General features: G+C 33.2%; 1 protein-coding gene across 5 annotated transcripts in view; it reads right to left on the reverse strand.

Annotated features, from left to right (window-relative positions):
• Positions 1–26500, reverse strand: part of csmd3a (CUB and Sushi multiple domains 3a) — a 598216-nt gene that overhangs the window by 211533 nt on the left and 360183 nt on the right. For 3 of the 5 annotated variants that reach the window (XM_068214256.2, XM_021467030.3, XM_073926748.1), the window contains 5 exons: positions 19292–19416; positions 12782–12878; positions 8904–9008; positions 6846–6964; positions 2551–2620 (listed from right to left, as the gene is read on the reverse strand). In XM_068214256.2, coding sequence (XP_068070357.1) covers positions 2551–2620; positions 6846–6964; positions 8904–9008; positions 12782–12878; positions 19292–19416 — 516 coding nt within the window. The remainder of the gene's footprint in view (positions 1–2550; positions 2621–6845; positions 6965–8903; positions 9009–12781; positions 12879–19291; positions 19417–26500) is intronic. The other 2 variants (XM_068214255.2, XM_073926749.1) reach the window with 1 other exon arrangement.

The following is a 26500-nucleotide window of genomic DNA, read 5'->3' on the forward strand; positions in this document are numbered from 1 at the left end:
CTATTTTGCAGGTTTTGCATTGTCAAATTTCAGCTGCACTTATGGAAGTGCATTTCCATTGAGCGGTATGTTTCGGTACAGTACAGCATGCATTTATTTCCATTTCCATTTTCCAATGTTACTAAAGAGACTTGTATTTTGCTTTGAAAATAAGATTATTTTTCTTGCTTAAGAAAAAAAAAACTAAATTTTTAATGGAAAATAACTTTAATTTTGACTTATTTCTAAAAGCAAGACAATGTTTTTTTATTTAACCTGAGAATGTTTGATTTTAGAATTTTTTAGATATTTGGACTAGAAAAATGACGTAAACTTTTTTTTTTACAGCATACCTTTTATAGTATAGTATAGTATAGTGTAGTGTAGTATAGTATAGTATAGTATAGTGTAGTGTAGTGTAGTGTAGTGTAGTGTAGTGTAGTGTAGTATAGTATAGTATATAGTATACACTCACCAGCCACTTTATTAGTTACACCTTACTAGTACTGGGTTGCCTTCAGAAATGCCTTAATCCTTCGTGGCATAGATTCAACAAGGTACTGGAAATATTCCTGAGATTTTGCTCCATATTGACATGATAGCATCACGCAGTTGCAGCAAATTTGTTGGCTGCACATCCATGATGCAAACCTTTTGTTCTACCACATCCCAAAAGTGCTCTACTGGATTGAGTTATGGTGACTGTGTAGACTATTTGAGTACAGTAAACTCATTGTCATGTACAAGAAACCAGTCTGAGATGATGCATGCTTTGTGACATGGCGCGTTAACTTGCTGGAAGTACCCATCAGAAGATGGGTCAACTGTGGTCATAAACTGATGGACATGGTCAGCAACAATACTCACGTAGGCTGTGACCTTGACACGATGCTCAATTGGTACTAATGAGCCCAAAGTGTGCCAAGAAAACAACCCCACACCATTACACCACCACCACCAGCCTGAACCGTTGATACAAGGCAGGATTGATTCAAGCTTTCATGTTGTTTTTGCAGCAGAAATCGAGACTCATCTAACCAGGCAATGTTTTTCCAATCTTCTATTGTCCAGCTTTGGTGAGCCTGTGCCAATTGTTGTCTCAGTTTCCTGTTCTTAACTGACAGAAGTGGCACCTGAAGGTCTTGTGCTGCTGTAGCCCATCCGCCTCAAGGTTCTATATACCTTGGTTGTAACACATTACCTTTGAGTTAATGTTGCTTTTGTATCAGCTGGAACCAGTCTGGCCATTCTCCTCTGACCTTTGGCATTAACAAGGCAATTGCGCCCACAGAACTGCCGCTAACTGAATATTTTCTCTTTTTCGGACCATTGTCTGAAACTCTAGACATGGTTGTGCATGAAAATCCCAGTAGATCAGCAGTTTCTGAATTACTCAGACCAGCCCGTCTGGTACAAACAACTATGCTCAGTTTGACTGCAGCAGATCGTCTTGACCATGTCTACATGCATTGACTTGCTGCCAAGTGCTCGGCTGATTAGAAAATTGCTTTAACGAGCAGTTAGACAGGTGTACCTAATAAAACGAATGTAGAGTAGTATACTATAGTATAGTATAGTATAGTATAGTATAGTATAGTATAGTATAGTATAGTATAGTACAGCAATAGCTGTAAATTATGATCTTGTGTGGAAATTTGTTTTGGTTTACTACAGTAAAACAGCTCATAAATCCAGCCTGATCTCACAAGAAAATGTTACTATTTTATGTTTTGTCAGTTTAGTGGCTAATTCGTACGAATTTATATGAGATCAGTCATGCAAAAATATACGCTAATTAAAAGTACGCGTGGCACCAAGCCCCACCCCAATCACAATCGTCATTGGGGAATGAGCAGATCGTACTAAAATATACAAATGAAATAGTAAAAATTCATACAAATTAGCCACTAAAGCAAAAACTTAGAGACAGTGTTGAATAAATCCCACAGAATAAAGTATTTTGAAAATGTAAACATGCAGATTGCTTCCAGTGAAGCTCGTGTTTAGGTGTAGGATTAGAGAAGGGAGAGAGAACATACAGTTTGTAAAGTATAAAATAATTATGTCTATGGGAAGTCCCCATAAAGATAGCTATACAAGTGTTTGTGTGTGTATGTGTGTGAGAGAAATAGAGATACAAAATCCATTTTACATTAGTATTTTTAAGCTTAAAGAATAATCAGTTTGGTTTTTATTCCATTAAGGTTGTGCCGTAATTATGGCTGGTCGAGAATTCAGAACCAGAGCATGAATGTCAGTTGGACATCAGTGTTTTGAAGTCAGTTTGATTGAATGTTTGACCTGTTTTTGAAGTCAATTTAATCTCTTTTTAACATCAATTGTCCCTGCATGATCACTGTATGGATATTACTTTAATACAGTGACCTCTGAAAACCACATTACGCTTAATGGTAAGGTAGAATCATGATCTCTTTTTTTTTTTAAAGCTGCTTTGAAATTATATTGTAAACAGCACTATAGAAATAAACTTGAGTTGAATAGAAGCAGAGCAGTGGCAACGCTCACATATAAAAGGCCAAACAGGGAGAAATGAGTGCAGATAAAGCATACCGAGACAGAGCGGCGCTGGGTAGTTCCATCTCCTGACAGGCCCCGGCATGCAGGTTATATATGCACTTCCCTGCAACGAGTGGAAATGAAGAAAGATATTGACTTTTCCAAGAAGCTCTCACCAATTCCCAAGAAAGATGAATCACTCATAGGAAATGTATCATTCAGCGTGCTCTTCAACGTACGACGTGAGGGCAAAAATAACAAAGCCCTGGCACCGTGAATGAATCTAATAAAGCACAAAGAGGAAGAGGAAATCAAACGCTGAACTTCAAGGTGCTTCTTCAACTACTGGCACTTTTGGTCTTCTTAGAAATAAACTTTTTTTCTTTGGATAGTTTGCCCATAAAAATGCCAAACATGGAAGATTAATTCTGTCATTTTTGTTATGTTAAAAAAAATTATTTAATACATGACAAAAAATGTGCATATCTATCCACCCATCAGTTGCTCTGGCCATCCATCCATCCATCCATCCATCCATCCATCCATCCATCCATCCATCCATCATTCTATCCACCCATCAGTCACTCCATCCATCCATCCATCCATTCATTCATCCATCCATCCATCCATCATTCTATCCACCCATCAGTCGCTCCATCCATCCATCCATCCATCCATCCATCCATTCATTCATTCATCCATCCATCCATCATTCTATCCACCCATCAGTCGCTCCATCCATCCATCCATCCATCCATCCATCCATCCATCCATTCATTCATTCATCCATCCATCTGTCCATCCATCCATCAGTTGCTCCATCCATCCATTCATTCATCTGCTATGCGTCCATCTACCCACACATCATTTTTTTATCCACCCATCAGTCGCTCTAGCCATCCATCCATTTATTCATACATCCATCCATCTATCTGTATATGCGTCCATCCACCTATCCATCCATCCATCCATCCATCCATCCAGCCATCATTCTATTCACCCATGTCACTCTAGCCATCCATCTATCCATCCATCCGTCCATCCATCCATCATCCATCTATATATCTGTATATTCATCTATTTGCCCATTCATCCTTATATACACCTATCAGTTGCTCTTTTATCCATCCATCCATCCTACCCATCAGTTACTCCATCCATCCATTCATTATTCTATCCACCCATCAGTCATTTCATCCACCCATGCATCCATCCATTATTCTATGCATTCATCAGGCATTTCATCAATCCAACCATCTATCCATCCATCCATCCATCCATCCATCCGTCACTACATCCATCCATCCATCCATCCATCCATCATTCTATCCAACCATCAGATATTTCATCCTTCCGTCCATCCATCCATCAATCTATCCACCCATCAGTCACTTCATTTATCCATCCATTCATCCATCCATCCATCCATCATTCAATTCATCCATCAATCTATCCATTATTCTAACCACCTATTAGTCATTTCATGCATCCATCCATCCATCTTAAATATTATCATCTAAGCTACCATTTTATTTATCAGTTTACCATTTATGCATCATTTTGCTACAGAAATGCATTTTTGTACGAGCTGCAGCAAATTTCACTTCAGTTTTAGATTAACATTATTGAAAATAAAGTTATTAATATTATTACTGAATGATGCATTTTCATCATTTAAGATCAAAAGTCAGAGTCTGGCACAAGAGGAAAAACCAATAACCTGCCCACATAAAAAAGTATTATAAAAGCAGCAAAAAATAAATGAAGTCATAAGAAAAAAGACATTTTAATGTGACTGTCGTAAAAATCAGCCCCTGGGACATGTAAGTGCTGGTAACGGAACAAGCACCTTTTGATTGAATGTCAGTCTCCTGAAAGAATTTTTGAAAGTCAACTGTTTATTGCACAACCAATTACATCAGCAACAAAGTGACAAAAACGTAGAGCAAAAAATTGAATGCAAATGTCTTTGAACATCAGAAGCTGAGAGCACTCAAAAACAATTCTTGAAAATATGTGAAGATGTGTGGTTCCCAGCATGCTTTGTGTGAGAGTGCATTAAAGAAAAATGCTGACAACAAAAGTAATTAACACTTTAAGTTAAAAAAAAGACTTGGAGTTCACTTGTTCTGGAAATAATAATCAATAATTCCTGTTTGTTGAGTCAATGAGCGGTTATTTTGCTACTGCCAGGTCTGAGATCGGTCTCTTTTTACTTGCTCAGCTCAAACCTTACATATAAATGTTAATATAAATACTTTAGTTAGATTTGAACTGGAGGAGTTTGAACATTCTGATTGCACAAAGATTAGATGTTTTAAGATCTTCCCGATGAACTAGTGACAATGTGCTCAATTTAAATTCACAACATTCAACTGAAAGCAATTTGCTCTGATTGGCTCAGAATTAACTTTGCTCTACAGTTCAAACTGACTACATTAAATTTAAATAACATCATTCAAATATGAAACCCAGAATCACAAATCCAGTCATAAGGGTCAGTTTTTGGAAATATAGAGATATATACATAATCTGAAAGCTGAATAAATAGGATTTCTATTGAGGTATGGGTTGAATGGATATAATAATATTTGAGAAAGACTTAAAAATCTGCAACCTGAGGGTTAAAAATCATAATATTGAGAACATCACTTTTAAAGTTGTTCAAATTAATTTCTTAGCAATCCATATTTTTAATAAAAAATATGTTTTGATTATGTGTACCTACAGAAAGACATTTACAACGATTCTTGCAAAATCCATGAAGATAATCTTTACCTAATATTCTAATAATATATTTTAATATTCTTATTTTAATGTACTTTAATATTCCAATGTATTCTTAATATTCTAATGACTATAATACGTTTTGATAAAATATACTTACAGAAGGACGTTTACAAAAATTCTTAATGGCAGATGGCAGACAATATTTACCTAATATTTAAATGTCTTATAATATTCCATGTTTAATATATTCTAATGTATTCTTAATATTTTAACAACAATAATATTGCAATTTTATAGATTTATTTAGGTTTAGGGTCACATATGTGGAAAGTGTCATAATTATATTTAACTTTTTTTTTTTTGAGTGAGCATCAAGCTATTACTAGTTATGTTTATGTTTGGAGGAGTTTGCTTTTTTTTCATTTTAATAAACAGGAAGTAAAATTGAAAGTACGAGGACAAACAAAAGAAGTTTCTGATAGTCAATGACATGGACAAAAAAAAAATAATATATATATATATATATATATATATATATATATATATATATATATATATATATATATATATATATATATATATATATATATATATATATATATATATACCCTAAAATTTTATTGGAATTCTATTCCAGACTTTAAGAGTCAGGGAAGTTTATTTATTTATATATATATATATATATATATATATATTATACTTTTTTTTTGAGTGAGCATCAAGCTATTACTAGTTATGTTTATGTTTGGAGGAGTTTGTTTTTTTTCATTTTAATAAACAGGGAGTAAAATTGAAAGTACGAGGACAAACAAAAGAAGTTTCTGATGACATGGACAAAAAAAAAAAAAAAAAAAAAAAAAATATATATATATATATATATATATATATATATATATATATATATATATATATATATATATATATTTCTCCCAATGCTAAATTTAATGCGAAATTTAGAGAAGCTTGCATTTTTTGTTTCATTGAAAAATTAAATGTTAATAAATGAGGAAAAAAAGTAGAATTTAAAGCCATTCCATTCCATTATGATAATTAAATATAAGTTCTAAAATTAAATGCATTCAATGGCCTAGCTCCTGTTTATCTAAACAACCTTCTTTCTCGCTACAATTCAACCAGCTCTTTAAGATCTCAAAACTCAGAGCTTCTAGTAGAATATCCTAGCTTTTAGTAGTATCCAGAATAGCAAAGTCCACTAAAGGAGGTCGGCCATTCTCATATATGGCTCCTAAGCTCTGTAATAGTCTTCTACAAAATTCCATGACCATGGGAACCCTGAATATTCTAAAATGTGAATAAGGGTATGTGGATGAAAAAAGGTACTGTTATATTATGCTATGTTTGTGTTTGTGCTGTCGACCCAGAATTTAGCAATTTTACAAATTTAATGCGAGATTTAGAGGAACTTGTTTTTATTTAATTGAAAAAATACATATTGATAAATAAAAAATAAATAAATATTAAAAGTATAGCAAAGTCCACTAAAGGAGGTCAAGCATTCACATATTTGGCTCCTAAAGTCTGTAATAGCCTTGCTATATCCTAAAATTTGCATAAAGTAGGTGGAAGGAAACTGCTATGTATGATCAGATTTTTCCCACCTTCAGCGTGTATCCTTGTTCACAGTGGAACGAGACCACGTCACCCACGAAGTAGCGGTCGCCCACTTTCACTCCATTGCCGGGGGTCTGTGGCTCTGGGCAGGAGTCCAAACCTATTGCTTAGGACACAGGAAAGTCTCTTTATTTGCCAGGATATGAATGTTCTCCAACACAAATGGAAATTGATTCCCGTTTACAGTGTGAGATGCAAAAGAGCCCCGGCAGACAAATGAGTCATGACAAACGCTGTGCTCTTCATAAATCACACACTTCTAGTCATTTGTCAGCCATTTGTGGCAGGGATTGACAAACTTTTATTTTTTTCTGTCGAGCCTCTGAAGTCATTTTTACAGACAGTTCTTGCAGTCTGATTAGAAAAAAAAATTACAAAAAAAAGAGACTGATTTGTAAGACATAAACTGCAAGATATAAATTGCAATATTATATTAGTTTTTAAGAGTCATATTTACAGACATTAACACAATTGTTGGTATCCGTCCATTGACAAAAGAAAACTCACAGTGGTCACTTGAAACAGAAAAAGTACTTTTTGTTGACCATTGAGAGTTTTCTTTTGTCAGTGGAAGGGACCCAACAACTCAGTCAACATCTGTAAATTAAGTTGTAATTAATGATTAATAATGAGATCTTGCTTTCAAATTGTGTTTAAACCATAGCTTAATAAAGGCAAATTAATAAAACTGGCCAGCACAAAATTGAAGGATAGACTGTAAAAGAAAAAAAAAAAAAGTAGACTAAACTTTACATTATTGAAATTTATTTTGTTTTGCAACAAGATTTGTTTATCTATATGCCTATAAAGTTTATAGTTTGCTGATCTTAGCTAGTTTTATAAATCAGACAAAGCCATATTCAATTTAAACTTTATTACAGCTTTATTTATTTCAATAGTCTTTGTTTGGGAAACTAAATAGTGTATTTTGCTTCATGATTAACATATAAAAAAGCTAAATGCAACATAATTATGACTTTTTTAATGCAAAATCAATATCTAAATTTACAACTTTTTTATCACAAATACAAGTAATTAGGCTTAGTCTGATCTCACAGCTGTAAAAAAAATGTCAAACTGATTAAAAACAGTATTTTATGCTTTTATCTTGATGGAGGAATTTAATTTCTTTCAACTGTAATTTTATATTTTACAATTTTAAGCAGAAAAGTACTAAAATGCAAGATGTGAATAAAAGTCGTTTGCAATTATTTAGCAAATCTGACACCTTCAGTATCGTGACTATATTTGGGTGTTTTTTTTAACAATTTTTACATTTGTTTAATGCAATTCCCAGTTTCTATCTTTGCTTGTGATTGTATTTTTTAATACTGATTTTGCATAGTAATTTCTGAGACTTTAATCACAAATTAGAGCCTTTTGCCTCTGATTTGTCAGATATAAACTGACACTGACAAAGCCTCACGGCCTAATAAAATTATAATATAACTTTAATTTTAATAGTTTTTTAGTTCATTTATTTTATTATTTTGTTTTATTTTAAATATATTTTTTTATATTTTATTTAATAATTTTTTAATAAATTTAATTTACATAAAAAATAATAAAATAAAATTAAATAAATTAAATTAAATTAAATTAAATTAAATTAAATTAAATTAAATTAAATTGAGCCCTAAAAAAACAACCTTTCATTATATGTACATCTTGCAATTTAAACTTTACTTTCAGTATTGTTGAACAAAATTCTAAATTGTGAGAAAAAAACCCTCAAAAGACAAAAACTAAAAGAGAATAATAACAATAATAATAATAATAATATAATAATAATAATAATAATAATTAAAATAATATTAATAATAATAATAAAATCCTAATATTTTGACTTTTTAAAAACCTAAATACTTCTAAAGTCTAATTGAAAAAAAAGATAATCACTGATAAATAAGGTATATCCTCAAAACTGTAATAAAACAGCTTATAACAAAAATGTGTTACATAAACACATAAATGTCATGTTTATATTGTACCTGTATGTATATTTTGAGTCTACTTGTCAGTGCATTGGTCAACAGTCCTCATACCTGTGTACTCCAGATGAAATCCAGCCCCAGAAACACTCATGTCAGTCTGAAAGGTGAGGTACAAGTTGTTGGATGTGGTGTTCAGCAGGGGTGGAATGGTGGTCCCTAAAGAGAGTTGCATTAAAAATAATGTTAGTTTTCATGACAGACATTAGAGCACATTGTTCCCTACAGCTCCAGCTGAGACTATGACATTCCCACCATACAGCTGTCATTCAGCTCTGACACACTGTCAGTGGCTCGCTAGCTTTACTGATGAGCAGCTGGCACTGTTAAACTCAGCTCCAATTCAATACTACAGTAAAAGTAATTGAGTACTGTTTTTTGTAGCCAATCAAGGAAAAAAAAAAATTAAAAAGGCTTATTATACCAACCTTAGCATTTATTTAATTATTTATTATTATTATTATTATTATTATTATTATTATTATTATTATTATTATTATTATTATTAATAATATTTCAAGTCAAACTAAAAGAAATATGAATATCTCAAGATGTAAAAAACAAAGGTTTTTAACTTTGCTTTTAACTGTATGAAAAAAAAATGTTTATTAAAAATATGTATTTTATCATAAAAAATTTATATTTGGGGGAAGTGTTACCAGTGTAATCCGCTTATAGACAACTTATGTATATATATATATATCCCTGCTCCGTTAAACATAATTTGGGAAATATTTAAAAAAAAAAAAAAAAAAATCAAAGGGGGTGGGCGGTGGGGTAATAATTCTGACTTCAACTGCATGTAAACTGCACTAAAATTAATTCAGTTAATTCAGACAAACCGAGAATTTTCAAACGAGTCTATTATTTAAAATACACATATAATTAAACAAATATAAATATTATCTAAAAGCAATTTTAAAAATCCCCAAAAAGTATTTAAATCAACACTGTACGCCAAATTAGTTAAATATCGACTATTTTACTGATGCTTCAAAAAACAAACAAACAAACAAACAAACAAACAAACAAACAAACAAACAAATAAAAGGCAGTATCCTTTTAAAATCCAGTAAAACTTTTCTTGTCTATTTTATATATTTTTCTATTTTTTTTTTACTTTTATTAGGCAGTACATTTTAACTTTTACTCAATATTATTATTATTATTATTATTATTATTATTATTAATAATATTATTATTAATATTGTTGTTGTTGTTGGTGTTATTATTATTGTTATTATTATTATTATTATTAATAATAAATAAATAAATAAATAAATAAATAAATAAATAAATAAATAAATAAATAAATAAATAAATAAATAAATAAATAATAATAATAATTATTATTACTTCTAGAAGTAGGGGCGAAGCAGTGGTGCAGTAGGTAGTGCTGTCACTTCACAGCAAGAAGATCGCTGGGTCGAGCCTTGGCTAAGTTGGCGTTTCTGTGCGGAGTTTGCATGTTCTCCCTACATCGCGTGGATTTCCTCCGGGTGCTCCGGTTTCCCCCACAGTCCAAAGACATGTGGTACAGGTAAATTGGTTAGGCTAAATTGTCCGTAGTGTGTGTGTGTGTGTGTGTGTGTGTGTGTGTGTGTGTGTGTGTGAATGCATGTGTGGATGTTTCCCAGAGATGGGTTGTGGCTGGAAGGGCATCCACTGTGTAAAAACTTGCTGGATAAGTTGGCGGTTCATTCTGCTGTGATGACCCCGGATTAATAAAGGGACTAAGCCGACAAGAAAATGAATGAATGAACTACTAGAAGTAGTAGTAGTATTTTTATAATGATAATAATACATTTAATTCATGAGGCACTTTTCTCACAACCTAAAGTGCTTTTTTATTATTTATTCACCCACATACTTGTACACTAAGCCAAACAAATGCATACAGAAATCTGTTCATAAACTTGAGTATCATTTTTAACAATTTTTTTTTTTTTTTAACTTTCCTGGCTTCACCCAATCACAGTGAAATCCCAAGAATAATCAGACGTATTGCAGCGACCTCCATTCGCTCTGGATCCTCAGTGATGTGTTATTTGTGGATGTTCAGTGCTAAAGAGGTTGTGATGGATAGAGTCAGGCATTACTTTTACTGCTTTAAGAGGATGGGGAATTCGGGCGGACACACGCACGCGCACACGCACACACACACTGTTTGTAAGCATATTTTGTCTTCACCTTCTTTATGCATGAGGCATCACCACACCATAACTTGCTTTAATCTTTCATTTGTCCTGCCGAGCAGATTAAACGTCAAGCTGTCAACAATATTTAATGCTTTGTCTGGCGGCCGGTAAGGTCAGCAGCATATTTATTTAGCTTTGTGCGGGTGATGTGTGGATATACGGTGGCAAATAATTAAAATCTGTCTTTGACTTCTGAGGGCCCTCTGGGGGACAATGCAGTGTAGTTGAGAGTTACACTGTAAGAGTTACAGTGATATTTTCTGGGGTTTCAACATATACTAAGAGTAAAAAAAGAGAAAGGGAAACTTTTAATAAAAATAACTAAATCACACTGTGGAAAATAAAATAAAATGAAATAAAATAAAATAAAATAAAATAAAATAAAATAAAATGAAATAAAATAAAAATAACTGTGTATGTATTATTATTTAAGTGAAAATTATAAACCCCTCTTGTAAAGTTTTAATTCTTCTAAAAAATATTTCTAGATTTAAGAATTAAAAATATATATTTTCAAGTTAAGTGCTGTTTATATATGTATATACACACATGCTGTTTAATGGATAGTGGTATTTATGTTGACAGTGATGATAGTAAAGTTAGTGGACAACAGTGTTTTTTAAAAATCTTAGGGGGAGTAATAATATTGACTACATTGTTTTTGTTTTACTGTTTTTATTCCAGCCAAACTAAAAAAAATATAACTTTCCACAGAAGAAAGAAAAATTATATTATAGGAAACTATGTAAATTTCCTTGATCTATTAAAACCTCTATTAAAATACTTTATTAAAAATCTTTGAAAACGTATACAAAATTTAAAGGATGGTGAAAATCTGCTGTAAAAAACAAAACAAAACAAAACAATGAAAAACTAAACAAAAACTAAAAACTAAAAACCTAAACGGATAACAAAACGAAACAAAACAAAAAATTGAGTGCTTTATAGCAAAAAATAATAATAATAATTAAAATCAAAACCAAATGAAATGAAAAAAACAAAACAAAACTAACGAAAAACAAAATGAAAGGCAAAACAAAAACAAAACAAAAAAATAAAAAACTAAACAAAAACAAAAAAATAAAAAACTAAACCATTAACAAAACAAAACAAAAATTGAGTGCTTTATGGCAAAAAAAAATAAAAAATTCAAATCATATTAAAATGAAAAACAAAACTAATCAAAACAAAATGAAAAGAAACAAAATGAAACTAACAATAAAACAAAACAATAAAAAACTAAACAAACAAAAAATAAACAAAAAACAAAACAAAACACAAAATAAAAAAAAATAATACTTGAAGTAAAAAAAAATCGGAAAATAATTCAAATCAGCTGGGACTGATGAAATATGATATGATCGTCTTCTTCCTCAGCAGAGTCTCAGGTTTACTCCTGCAGCTTATAAAGCTGTTGATCCATGATATTCCATGACAGCTCAAATATTGATGCGCTTTGGATGACAAAACAAATCTCTAGATGAAAGCCAGGCCGTATGAGCTTACAAAAAAAACAAAACAAAACAATAATAATAAAAAAAATAAAATAACAGTCTTATTTGGCAAACATGATTCCTTGAGTTTCTTCAGACTGACTAGAGTGTGTTAAAGTACAGCAGGGATGACGGAGCGGCGCTTGTATTGGCAGAATATATTAAAGTCAACACGCCGTGCTGGGGTTATTAAGAAAACAATATCACATTTAGAGAGAACAACAAATGGCTTTCATCTCACCAGAATAGCTCCCAAGTCTCGGTGCATTGCTGTCGATGCCATCGTAAAAGTCCAGCGAGTCCCAGTTGTGTTCGGTGGAAAACGTCACAACCGTAATCTACATGAAGAAAAGAAATAAGAAAGAAGACAAAGATATTAAGATTATTGGAATTAAGCCAATTAAAAGAAATTATTCACCTTGTGTAAATGTATACATTTTTAAATATAAAACTAACTATTTGTGCTATGCTATGCTTTGTTACATTATGTTGTGTTGAGTTATGTTGTTAAGTTACATTATGTTATGTAATGTTTTGTAACATATCAGTACATTGCATTGTGTTATATTAAATTACGTTGTGTGTTATGTTACATTACCTAATGTTGTGAGTTGTTGTTACATTACATTGTTTTGATATGTGTTGTTACGTTACGATGCAACATGCTGTTACGTTACATTGTGTTGTTTTTTGTTAAGTTGTGTTGCATTATGTTTTGTTACATTACATTTCGTTACTTTACCTTACATTTTGTTACGATACGTTACGTTATATTACATTGCGTTGTGTGCTGTAATGTTATGTTGTGTGTTGTATAATGTTATGTTAAGTTAGGTTGCTTTGTGTGTTGTTACGTTATGCTACAGTATGGTAAGTTATGTTGTCATGTTACTTTATGTTGTGTTGCAATGTGTGTTCTTGGTATAATACATTACATTACGTCACATTGGTAGTTATGTTGTTATATTGCGTATTATGTAGCGTATTATGTTGCTAATTATGTCAATTTATGCTATGGTGTGGTATGTTATGTTACGTTGTGTTGCATTGCATGTTCTTGTTATGTTATGTTACATAACGTTACGTTGTGTTGTTATGTTGTCTTATGTTTTGTTACGTTATGTTGCATTGTTTGTTACGTTATGTTACGTTATGTTATGTTTTGTTACGTTATGTTACGTTACGTTGTTATGTTATGTTGTTACGTTACGTTACGTTACATTGCATGTTCTTGTTATGTTAAGTCACATTATGCTACATTGTGTGTTGTTTTATGTTGTTAAGTTGCATTACGTTATATTACATTACGCTACATTGTGTGTTGTTTTATGTTGTTAAGTTGCATTACGTTATATTACATTACGCTACATTGTGTGTTATATTGTGCTAGTTTATGGTATGGAATTATGGTGTTATGTTACATTGCGTTGTGTTATATTGTTATGTTATGTTGCGTGTTGTCATGGTATGCTATGCTGCTTTGTGTGTAAATGTACAGTAACTAATGTAAAATAACTCAAACAAGCATAAATAAATATTGTATTTACATAATATGGTTATAAAAAATACACTAAAAATACATGATAGTCACAAAAATACTTTTGTTATTATATTTTATAAACATTGATCAAAGTTAAAAAAGTAAATAATTTATTATATTATATTATATTATATTATATTATATTATATTATATTATATTATATTATATTATATTATATTATATTATATTATATTATATTATATTATATTATTCATTCATTTTCTTTTTCGCTTAGTCCCTTTATTAATTTGGTCACCACAGCAGAATGAACCGCTAACTTATTCAGCAAATGTTTTACGCAGCGGATGCCCTTCCAGCTGCAACCCATCACTGGGAAACATCCGTACACACTCATTCACACTCATACACTATAGACAATTTTCCCCACCAAATTCACCTTTAATGCATGTCTTTGACCTATATTATATTTATTATATTATATTATATTATATTATATTATATTTATTATATTATATTATATTATATTATATTATATTATATTATATTATATTATATTATATTATATTTTATTTTATTTTATTTTATTTTATTTATTTTTTTATATTATATTTTATTATATTTAATATATTATATTATATTATATTATATTATGTTATATTTTATTTTATTTTATTAGATTTATTATATTATATTTTATTATATTTATTATATTATATTATATTATATTATATTATATTATATTATATTATATTATATTATATTATATTATATTATATTATATTATATTATATTATATTATGACAATTTCCCTGTACTGAGTTGCAGCTGGATAAGTTGGAAGTTTACTCCGCTGCGCCGACCACTAATGAATAAAGGGACAAAGCTGAAGAAAAATGAATGAATGAATGAATATTGTGACCATAAGCTGATATGTGTAAACAACATGTCAATAATGTAAAAACTAAAACAAACAAATAAAATATTTTTATGTTTATGTACAGATATACAATATGCATTATAACACTAAATAAATAACACAAAAATCTATATATTTTTAATTATCTAATATTTACAAAGCAGTAAATGCAATGCAAATTAAAAATATGCTTAAATTATAACCAAACTTTTGAGTATTCTGCTCATATTCTGATAAACATTGCTCAAATTGTGTTACATTTACAATAATTTACATATGTCACAAGTCAGTTCTAGTCTGAGAGTCATGTACGGCAGAGAAAGATAATGCCAAATATAAATACAGTCCCAGAAACATTTAGGCAAGCAGAAATCACAATTGAACGTCAAAGCCTGTGTTTTCCATCAAACAGCAACATGACTAATGCTAAAGAAACATTTGGTCCGGTGCTTGCTCCATGTGTTTGCCTGATGAATCATATTTCAGCTGTCCTTTCTGTATTTACAAAATTCTCCTATTCAGTTTATGTATGATAATCATTCTGCATATTGTTTAGCTTATGCAGTATCGGGATAAACAATTCTGCTGCTGTGTATGTTCACAGTTTTACTTTTGATGAACAGTGTAAAGCTGAAGTTAAACAGTGGTAATAGTAAGTGTACATGGATACAAATAATCTAATTTTAATAAGATAATGCCAATACTCTGATTAAGAGTCGACCACGTAAACAGCAATTTTTTTATTAATTTAATCCGATTAGGGTCATAATCAAACTAAACAGAAATAAAATGAAGACATGGAGTATGCCGATTTTAGTGCCATTATTGAAGTGCAGTACAGACATGTAAACACCACAATCAAACTATTACGGTCGTGTGGGATTTTCGCCGCATTTTGTGACAGGATAGTCTATACACACGTTTAATACTATTCTCTGCACCTACCGGGTCAGTGAAAGACCACAGAGCCCTGCATCAAGAAATGCAGACATTTTTTTTTTCCATACAGCATGCAGTGGCACAGTAGGTAATGCTGTCGCCTCACAGCAAGAAGGTCGCTGGGTCGAACCTCGGCTCAGTTGCCGTTTCTGTGTGGAGTTTGCATGTTCTCCCTGCCTTTTCGTGGGTTTCCTCCGGGTGCTCCTTTTTCCCCCACAGTCCAAAGACATGCGGTACAGGTGAATTGGGTAGGCTAAATTGTCCGTAGTGTATGAGTGCGTGTGTGTGTGAATATGTGTGTGGATATTTCCCAGCGATGGATTGCGGCTGGAAGGGCATCCACTGAGTAAAAACTTGCTGGATAAGTTGGCGGTTCATTCCGCTGTGGCGACCCCAGATAAATAAAGGGACTAAGCCGACAAGAAAATGAATGAATGAATGAATGAACAGCATGCAGTTTCAAATTCCATTAAAACAAGACTCTTCCTGCAGTTCATCCTCACATCTAATATCTTGTTTGTCACAGGGGGCATGAATGAAATGTTCCTGAATGAAAGTGAAAGTGGACTCCTTTCCCATCTCCTGGGCCCGGTTTTTCAAAAGTAATCCACTAGAATTTTGGATAAGGGATTGGATCAAATCTTGAAAATGGGTTTTTCAAAATAAAAAACGGATTACGTAATCGGATTAGATCACGTAATCCAATCTTGGTTTTGATCCGGATCAAACCTTTAGTTTGGGTTTTTCAGACCTTTTTTGTAGGATCTGGATCACTTTGATCCAAAAAACCTGGATTAAACTGATCCCATCAGAAGGGTGGATTTAGCGTGGATTTCATGTCCAAAATGTAATGATAACTTAAAAAATGTATTAAATAATACTATTTTTGGATCATGCAGTATCTTACGAGATATACTATTTATTCATAAGGTTTTAATTTTATTTGTTTATCTGTCAGGCTATAGTGAGTATAGGCTTTAACGTATTCAGCCTTTCAGTATAGGCCTACAGCAAAGTAGAAAGAGTTTGGCCTCATAAAATAATCCCCCAAACAGCTGTCAAAACAGACCATAAACAATCAATTTTATTCTGTCACTAATTAATATATATATTCATCACAATGGAAAATATTTTTCTTTTTAGAATATTTATTAGTGATGCATGCAATGATTACAGAATAACAAAAAAAAAATTGCAAAGAATGGCAATCGCTGATTTTTTAAATCACTTTCAACAAATGCAAAAAGAGACTGAAAGGGCAGAAGCACAGCTTCGTCTGGCAGAGAAACAACTGACTCTAACCAAACTGCAGCAAACCAAGGCCAATGACTTGAGATTTGCCTCCTAAAGGCTACGCTCAGACAAGCTGGTCTCTCCACATCAGATTAGGAAGTCTGAAATTATTGTGGAGTTTTTGACATTGAGTCTTTTTTTTTTTTGATTTACATCTATATTTAAAACTTATTAAAAATATCCTCAATGTAGAGTGTTGTAGGTCTCAGATGAGTGGACTGCTGAAAGAGGATGGGGTGGGGTTTTTCTTGTTTTTATTATTTATTATTATTATTATTTTAATAATTATTAAATTTTTTTTAGTTTTCATTTTAAATAAAAATAAAGTTCTATTGGCCCCACACTGGCTATACTACTTGTCGCTCTTTACATATCTATAGTTCTACATTGTGATGTCCTATGCTGTTTGAGCACTGGTTATCCAGATTTAGTGATCCTGAAAAGTTCCTATCCGGATCAGATTGATCCAATCCGATGTTGCTTTGAAAAACTGGCTCAAAAAGTAAGATGGATTACGTGATCATGGATCGCAAAAACAGGATTACTAAATCTGGATCAATTTTATCCGAATTAAACCTTTTGAAAAACCGGGCCCTGGGCATTTCACTGGTAAATAAAAGATGTTTCTTTAAAAGAGCAGATAAGAGAGCAACACAGACGGGACTTTTTAAAAGTGTCGTTCCAACCGTGCATTTCAAGATGCAGTGGTTTCCTCGCCACAGGTGACAGGCACGAGTACCGCACGAGTACAGCACAAGTACTGCTGGTTAACATGCTCCGATGATGATCTGGACCCGCTGCCACCCTCCGAGGTTATCAATGAGGCTCCGGATTTGGAATCAGACTTGTTAGCCGTGGTGTCCTGGGCTGCTTTTGTCATTGAACTGGAGATGGCTTTTTCCCCAGCACCACAGCTGGACAGCTTAGATAGGTGCTACATCTGGGGCAAGAAGAAGGTAAAACCTTCCAAACCCCCCGTCCCCTTCTTCCCGGAGGTACACAGTGAAACACGGCACGGAGAGCACCTTTTTTTCGCCCGGATTTAGTGTGCTCCCGCTCTTACCACCTTAGACAGTGGAGCAGCGATTCATCAGGTGGAGTGTGCTATTGCGGTCAATCTTTGTGTGCACTGCACCTGCAGAGGTCCACCTAAACTCCCATCCGAAGCATGCAGGTTATCTGAGTCTCTCACGGCCAAAGCCAACACTGCTAGGCGTCCCAGGCTGCTTCCGTCCTGCATGCTATGGCCATGTAGCAACACTACAAAGTGGAGAAGTTAAGTCCGGTAAACGTTAAGTAAAGTAAACAGACCATCTCATCCCTGAGATGGGTTACCTGAAGAAAAGGGGACCTGCTCTTTCCCCGGTGGAGGTCTGAGGACCGATTCCTTTGTCAATGTCATCGACAACAATTCCACTGCCAAATTTTCAATAAAAGAGCAGTTTCCTCTCTCTCTGGGTGTGCAAAACCAAAGATTGACAGTCTGGGACACTCTGCCTTCCAGCTCGGGCCGCTCTACTTCCCAGGGTGAGCACTCCCCACCCGAGTTGCCCCTCCGCTGGCATGTCAGCAATCGATCCGATGATGCCTTTAGTGCAACCTCTGCCAGCCTGGTTAGCGCTGCCCAGCCCATCGCTGTGGCTAATGTGGAGGGTCAGACTCGGCTACGTGATCCAATTCACTTCTCACCCTCCCAAGTTTAGTGGTGTTCATTTCACAAAAGTGAAAGTAAAGTAACCAAACAGAGCTTTGGACTCAATAAAAAGTGAGTAAATACCATTAAATAGTGAGTATTTTTTACTTTATTTTGTGTAAACTATTAATTTAATATCACTATCAACTATTACTATCCTTTTTTTTAATGACATCACAGAGAACAGACAAAAATATAATATTCAGAAGCTCAATAATAAGGCAAAGTAGATAATGATAGGATTCCCTTGATACAATTATTATCTCTTGGCAAGCGTTAAGTAACCAAACTCACTGGAACTAATCATGATTTTGAATGTTTTTAGGAAGATATAAATATATATATATATATATATATATATATATATATATATATATATATATATATATATATATAATTTGGTCTCACTTGTATTCCGGTTCCCTCTGGCACAAAGACCTTCCAGACGCAGTTGAGGTGGTTGTCATAGGGATCAGGGTAACCCGGAGACAGGATGGTGCCTCGGCGCGTGGTCAAAACTCCTCCACACGCAACTAAAGAACAGAGATCAGAAAATACACACAATTAATTAAACACAACCAACCAAAGGCAGTAATCAAAACCTGTCTGTGACTAGACATATGCCTAAAAGCCTAATAAAATAATATAGTAAGCCTAATAAAACGAATAACTGAATGAAAATCACAAACTGAAACAGACAAACAAAAATACAAAAATTAAATAAGTAACATCTTCAAATGTCAGATGAAGTGAACATGTCAGAACATAAACGAGACAATTGATGCAAATAACTACACTTAAGTCACAAAAAAGTATGTTAAGACTAAAAAGTTCACTATGAAATCATGACATTATAAAATAATTGCAAAACGTGATAAAATGAAATAGTTGAATTAAATAGAAAGCAATAAATAATTAAGTTAAATTGCGTAAACAAAACATATTTGTTCCAAAAACAAAAACATGTTAAAAATAAAAATATTAAATCAAAACAGATTAAATAAAACAGAACATCTTACAATGACAGATCATGCCAAAAACAAATGAGCAAATGTATGTAAAAAAACAAAAAAAACGTCACAAGAAAAAAATGTATACACTAAAAACTTCACTATAAAAATAATAACATATATTGTCGTTATAAAATAAGCGCAAAATGTAATGAAACAATGAAATAATATACAAAGCAATACAATGTGATAAAAAATAAATACCAAATAATATTATGTAAAAAATACGTATTTGTTCCAAGAACAAAAACATATTAAAAATAAATATAAAATAAAAAAGTCTAATAAAATAAAATAACCATTTCATGGCAGATAAATTGTCATATAAAGTGATCATGCCGAAAAATACATGAAACAATTCAAGAAAAACTTAAAGAACTAAAGCCATAAGAAACAAAATATGTAAAAAAATAAATTAATAAAAATAAAGTTAAACAAAAAATAAGGACATAATAAAAATAATAGGAAAATGTATTAAAATTAAATAAATTAATACAATTAAATAATGTCAATAAAATATAAAGTAATATTAGTATTTATTTAAATTAAAAGTAAATAAATAAATAAATAAATAAATAAATAAATAAATAAATAAATAAATAAATAAACAAATAAACAAATAATAATTATTTGATCCAAAAACAAAAACATAAAACTTTATAAAAACTAAAAAGAACAGATTAAATAAAGTGAAACATTTAATAATGGCAGATTAATGGCAAAAAAAAAAAAAAAACTAAAAAGGCCATATTAAACAATGCACAAAAAAATGAAATAAAAATACATACTTAATTTTAAAAACAAAAAACTCTGAAATATTTATAAAAAATATATATAAAATTAACCATTTAATTTTATATAAAAATATATCAAATATACGTGTAATAAAATTAATTAAATGTAAATTTAAACAGAATTATTATATATATAGACTACCAAGCACTAAACAAGATTAGCTAAACAAGCACACAAAAGACAGCATGACAAACCGGCAAGGACAAGGGAAAAATGAACTCAATAGCTGCGTCCCAAATCGCATACTTATGCACTATTCTACGCCATTTTGTAGTATAAATAGTGTAAGTAGTGTGTTCACACTGAAAAATCTTAAAATAATAAGTGCACTTTAATTACCCGGATGATGCACTCATTCAGCCGCTAAAATGAAGTGTGTAATGATGGACACTTCACGCACTCAACGACCGCAGGTTTGCTTACGTAGCGGAAGGGGCGGAGCTATCGGACGCACATGTTGGATAACTTTATTTATTTTGGATGGAGAAAGCAAATTTCTCCTACGAGAGTGATTATATCGCCTCCCGATGGTGAATGCGGCATTACTCACGATAGGTATTATTTGATAATTCGGTCGTTTATTTCACTGATTTGGCAACCGTCAAACGTCATCAGGGAAACGGTTTGAATTTCCGTTTAGTAAAAAAACATTAGTGTGCCATTTGGGACGACATACATACATGTACTATCCTGTTGAGTGTGTAAGTGCATAAGTACATAGTGCATGAGTGCATAGTGTATAGTGTGCCATTTGGGACGCAGCTAATATAAAGGGAGTAGAGAGCACGAGGAACAGGTGAACACAATTAGACAAACAAGGACTAAACTAGGGGGCCAGGCATAGGAAAAAAGGAGGCAGGACAAGGGGAGCACATGGCCAACACAACAAAAGAGACAACCATGTGCTCATACACAAAACAAACAGAGACATTAAACACAGACAGGAGTGACATGGCTGTAAGGGCTGGATCCTGACACACAAGCTTGACAAACAGTTTTAGAGAATTTGATGTTTCCCCATTTAGACAGAATGTTCGAGCATACTGCCCGAGAGACGTTTCAAAGATGGCCACCGAGTGAAATGACTTGCCTTAACGGGACTTTGCTTACAGCCTCTATTATCCATCCTAAAATTAGTTTTATTCTAAAATAAAATCAAATAAAAATACTACAATCAAATGGATGTCTATAATGCCGCTCATGCTGAAATATCCAGCCAACAATCATCTTTCCTGAACTCCTGCGGGACGTCATTACCAGGTGCAGATCTGAAGCGCCACACATTAATGTTAATACATGTCACAGTGTCTGCTTTAATCTGACACAGGCACATCATGGAGCACTTATATATTAAAAAAAAAAGTCCCTAATGCACTTCGTCCTGGGAAATCGAATGACTTTTTTCCAGATCCAGCTGTCCTGTATGGGGTGTCTGCGGCCACGGCTCTCCAAGACCTTCATCTTTTATATCGGCTTCATCCGGCTCTGCTTAAACCCCATTATGCATTCATCATTTTCAATTATTCAGCTTCGTGCTCCTTCTATTTGAAGTTTCCTCTCATATTTCAGGGAGTCCTTTGAGCAGCGAGAAACTCTTATCTTCTGAAGAGTCGTCGAGCTTAAGTGCAACCATAATGATATACTTTTTTGGTGGCTGTTAGACGACAGGAACTAATTCAACATATGTAAAATCACACACTTTGGTGTGGATAAACAGAACTGGCTATACCACAGCATTTTAAGCTAAATCATTTCAATTCTCATGTTATTAAACGTAATGTACGTCTTACAGTATGTCGATGACATGATTCAGCTCAAAATACCTCACAGATCACATGCAAATGGCCGCCCCTTCTCTGAATATTTACAGCATGTGCCTCAGATACTCTCAACACAAAACATATGCTTCGTTTTATTATGTTTATCATGCTCACGTGACTCTGGAGTTCTTAATTATCAAAAACATCATCAAAAAAAGATGTTTGCTATTACTAGTGTTACTTTAAACTCAGCATTTTAAAGGAACATCTCTTTATTTGGGGGAAATAGACTCATTTTACAACACCTCTAGTGTGAAACTGTTGAGTTTCACCATTTTTAATTCATTCAGCAGATCTCAGGGTCTGTTGGGAGCACTTTTAGCTAAAAATAAATCATTGACCATTAGACCATTAGCATCATTCATTGATTCATTTTCCTTCGCCTTCGTCTTTTTATTCATCAGGGGTCGCCACAGCGAAATGAACTGTCAACTTATCCAGCATATGTTTAATACAGCGGATGCCCTTCCAGCTGCAACCCAGTACTGGGAAACATCTATACAATCTCATAAACTACGGCCAATTTAGATTATTCAATTTACCTATATCACACATCTTTGTGGAGGAAAATGTAACACCCAGAGGAAACCCATGCCAAGACGGGGAGAACATGCAAACTACTATATGTATATATATACAAGAGTATAGTTCATAGACATGATGACCTAGACAATAATTTTCATAATTCTTAGCATATTATGCAGCTGCAAAAGAGTCAAGATAGGAAATAATAGGAATAATAGGAAAATAATATAATAATAATAATAGCAATAATAGGCAAATTTTAAAAACTATTTTTAATTGAGTGAGATGCTAATGGTCTAATCTGATTCAATGACTTATGCTAAGCTAAGCTAAAAATGCTCCCTTCAGACCCGGAGATCGACTGAATGGATTTAAAACTCAACTGTTTAACTCTAAATAGTGGTGTTTCTTTAAACCAAGTCCATACATTCAAAGTACACACTCATTATGCCTTATGCCACTTTATACTTAGTTCAATAAGTCTCAGGGGTCTCCAAATAGTGTCATTGAAATGTCAGTTCAAAATATTCCATTGATTATTTATTTATTATTTTATCATTTAGATTGCTATTTTTCAATAAAAGCAAAAACTTGGTATTTTGCCTGTGTCTCTTTAAATGCAAATGAGCTGCTGATCCCCGCCTCCTTTCAGAAGAGGTTAGAGCCTTTACAGCATGTGTCTTACAGATTCTGCTTAAAATTGATCTTACGTGACATTGCAGTTCTTCATCATCAATGATTTTTTTTCTAGATTGTTTTATCTAAAAACACAACTTGGCTTAAATCTTGGTTCAAACATGTTTTGATAAGTTTAAAGGTACGATAATGCTGATAAGAAAATGATTTACAGCACTATTTATGCGGCTCTGTGTGAGTATCAACCAACCTATCTAACTGAGCTACTCAGGTCTACAAGTTGGGTTGGTTTTGTTATCTTTATCAGTCAACATACTGTATGCCATGCTTTGATTGTTTCCATGTATTTGCGTTTACATGTTTCTACATACTCTCATGCTGATATTTTCTCAGAATTGCTCTGATATGTTTTATCGCAGTTGGTCAAACCATGATTTTTTATAGTTTTAGACTTGTGGATACCAGTCTACAAAGTCACACACGAGCTGGATATTATTGATATTCTTCAGTGCGTGTGTTACATTCCGGGTCACTACCGGTGTGTGGTGCATTTCACGTCACTTCCGGTGTGTGGTACATTCCCTTTCCGTAAGGAATCTGTAATTGTACATTTGTTTCGGCACTTGTAAAAGTGTTTTGTATCTTGTTAATTTTTTCTAAAATGTAAATTTGTTTCGTCCTTGGTAAAACTGTTTTTCCTACATAATTGTGTCTGATGATAGGTAAAAATTTTTTCAACATGTAAATTTGTCTCGAGCTTTGTAAAAGTGTTTCACACTTTGTAATGGTGATTTGCACTTCCCGGCCACCGTACAATATGGACTACATTTAAGATTGCTTTGTGCTATTTTGTAATTCTACAAGCCATTGTTTATATATTTTATAATATAAGAAATCGTGACCAATATAACAGTTTGTGCTCTCATGTTATTCACATGACATGAATGTGAATAAATGACAATGCTAATTTTTGTGTAAACATTATATACTGTATATGTTCAACTGCTTGTTAAAGCAAATTTCTAATCAGCCAATCACATGGCAGCAACCCAATGCATTTAGGCATGTGGACATGGTCAAGAACCGAGTATCAGAATAGGAAAGAAAGGAGATTTAAGTGACTTTGAATGTGGCATGGTTGTTGGTGCCAGATAAGCTGGTCTGAGTTTTTCAGAAACTGCTGACCAACTGGGATTTTTAAGCACAGCCATCTCTAGGGTTTACAGAGAAAAATTTCCAGTGAGTGGCAGTTCTGTGGGCACAAATGCCTTGTTGATGCCAGAGGTCAGAGGAGAATGACCAGGCTGGTTTGAGCTGATAGAAAGGCAAAAGTCACTCAAATAACCACTCGTTACAACCGAGACATGCACAACACATTCCAACCTTGAAGCAGATGGGCTACAGCAGCAGAAGACCACACCGGGTGCCACTCCTATCAGATAAGAACAGGACACTGATGTAGAGGATATTTTCTTGACACACTTTGAGCCCATTAGTACCAATTGAGCATCGTGTCAACACCACAGCCTCTTTGAGTATTGTTGCTGACCATGTCCATCCCTTTATGACCACAGTGTATCCATCTTCTGATGGCTACTTCCAGCAGGATTACGCACCATGTAAAAAAGCGCAAATTATCTCAGACTGTTTTCTTAAACATGAAATGAGCTCACTGTACTCAAATGGTCTCCACAGTCACCAGAATTCAATCAAATAGAGAAGGGGTCACCAACCCTGTTCCTGGAGAGCTACCTTCCTGCAAAATTCAGTATCGACCCCGATCAAACCCACCTGAACCAATTAATAGTACCTAAAGCAGCACTTGATAATTACAAACAGGTGTGTTTGGTCAGGGTTGCAACTGAAATGGGCAGGAAGGTAGCTCTTCAGGAACAGGGTTGGTGACCCCTGAAACAGAGCTTATATAGAATTTATATATATATTATATATATATATATATAGGGAACTGTGTTTTTGATCTATTTTTTATAAAGCTTCCAAGCATTCCTAAAATGAGAAAAACATATTTGAGAGGCTGGATTGATATTAAGTTGTTTACCTCATCCCTCATTGGCAGCATGTTTTATCTTGTACTTTTAAGAAATCATATTTTGTCAAATACAAAAATGAAGACAGGCTAAGAAAAACACACCTCTTTCAAAATGTATTCTCTGAAAACAACCTGCTTTTTGAGTTCCAAGAAAACACATCTTGATTAAAAGTAGCTCTGGCATGTTTACTTCGAAGCCTGAAAAAAAAAAAAATATTGATTAAGAAAATGCTTTATTGCACTAGATACAGTTATGCCTTCATAAGAGTTTGCATAACCTTTTCATCCTGAGCCAGAAACAAAGATCCAAGGACTCATAACGTATATGCTAAATTACCACCGCTCTATGTTCATAATTACTGCATTGTGTTTTCTAATAGAGCAGAACCATGTCATTCTAAATGACTTTATTTTCCATTTTCATTAGCGCTATGCTAAAACATTCAAAGCATACAAGAACAAAAAGCTGGAGGGGAAAAAAAAACACTGGAATGAATTGAAAGGACGAGGAATGAATCTTCTGGCAAGCCTGACATTCTTTGTCACCTTTGCAAGGGCTCAGTCGAGCAATTTTTATTTGCTTGTTGAGGCTCCGCCAGACATTGTGCTCAGCACCTTTTGTGTAGCTATCAATAAGCGAGAATCCTCTCTGGATGTTAACTACCGCAAGGGCGTTCTGTCTTCACAGGCAGTATCTGACGCTATCTGTCAAAGGCACCGGGGCGATCTACAGGCCCGAGTCAATCACTTTGTTTTCAATCGCCAGGTGCACCTCCAGGCG

Source organism: Danio rerio, chromosome 16, assembly GCF_049306965.1.
Source record: "Danio rerio strain Tuebingen ecotype United States chromosome 16, GRCz12tu, whole genome shotgun sequence".
Lineage (NCBI taxonomy): Eukaryota > Metazoa > Chordata > Actinopteri > Cypriniformes > Danionidae > Danio > Danio rerio.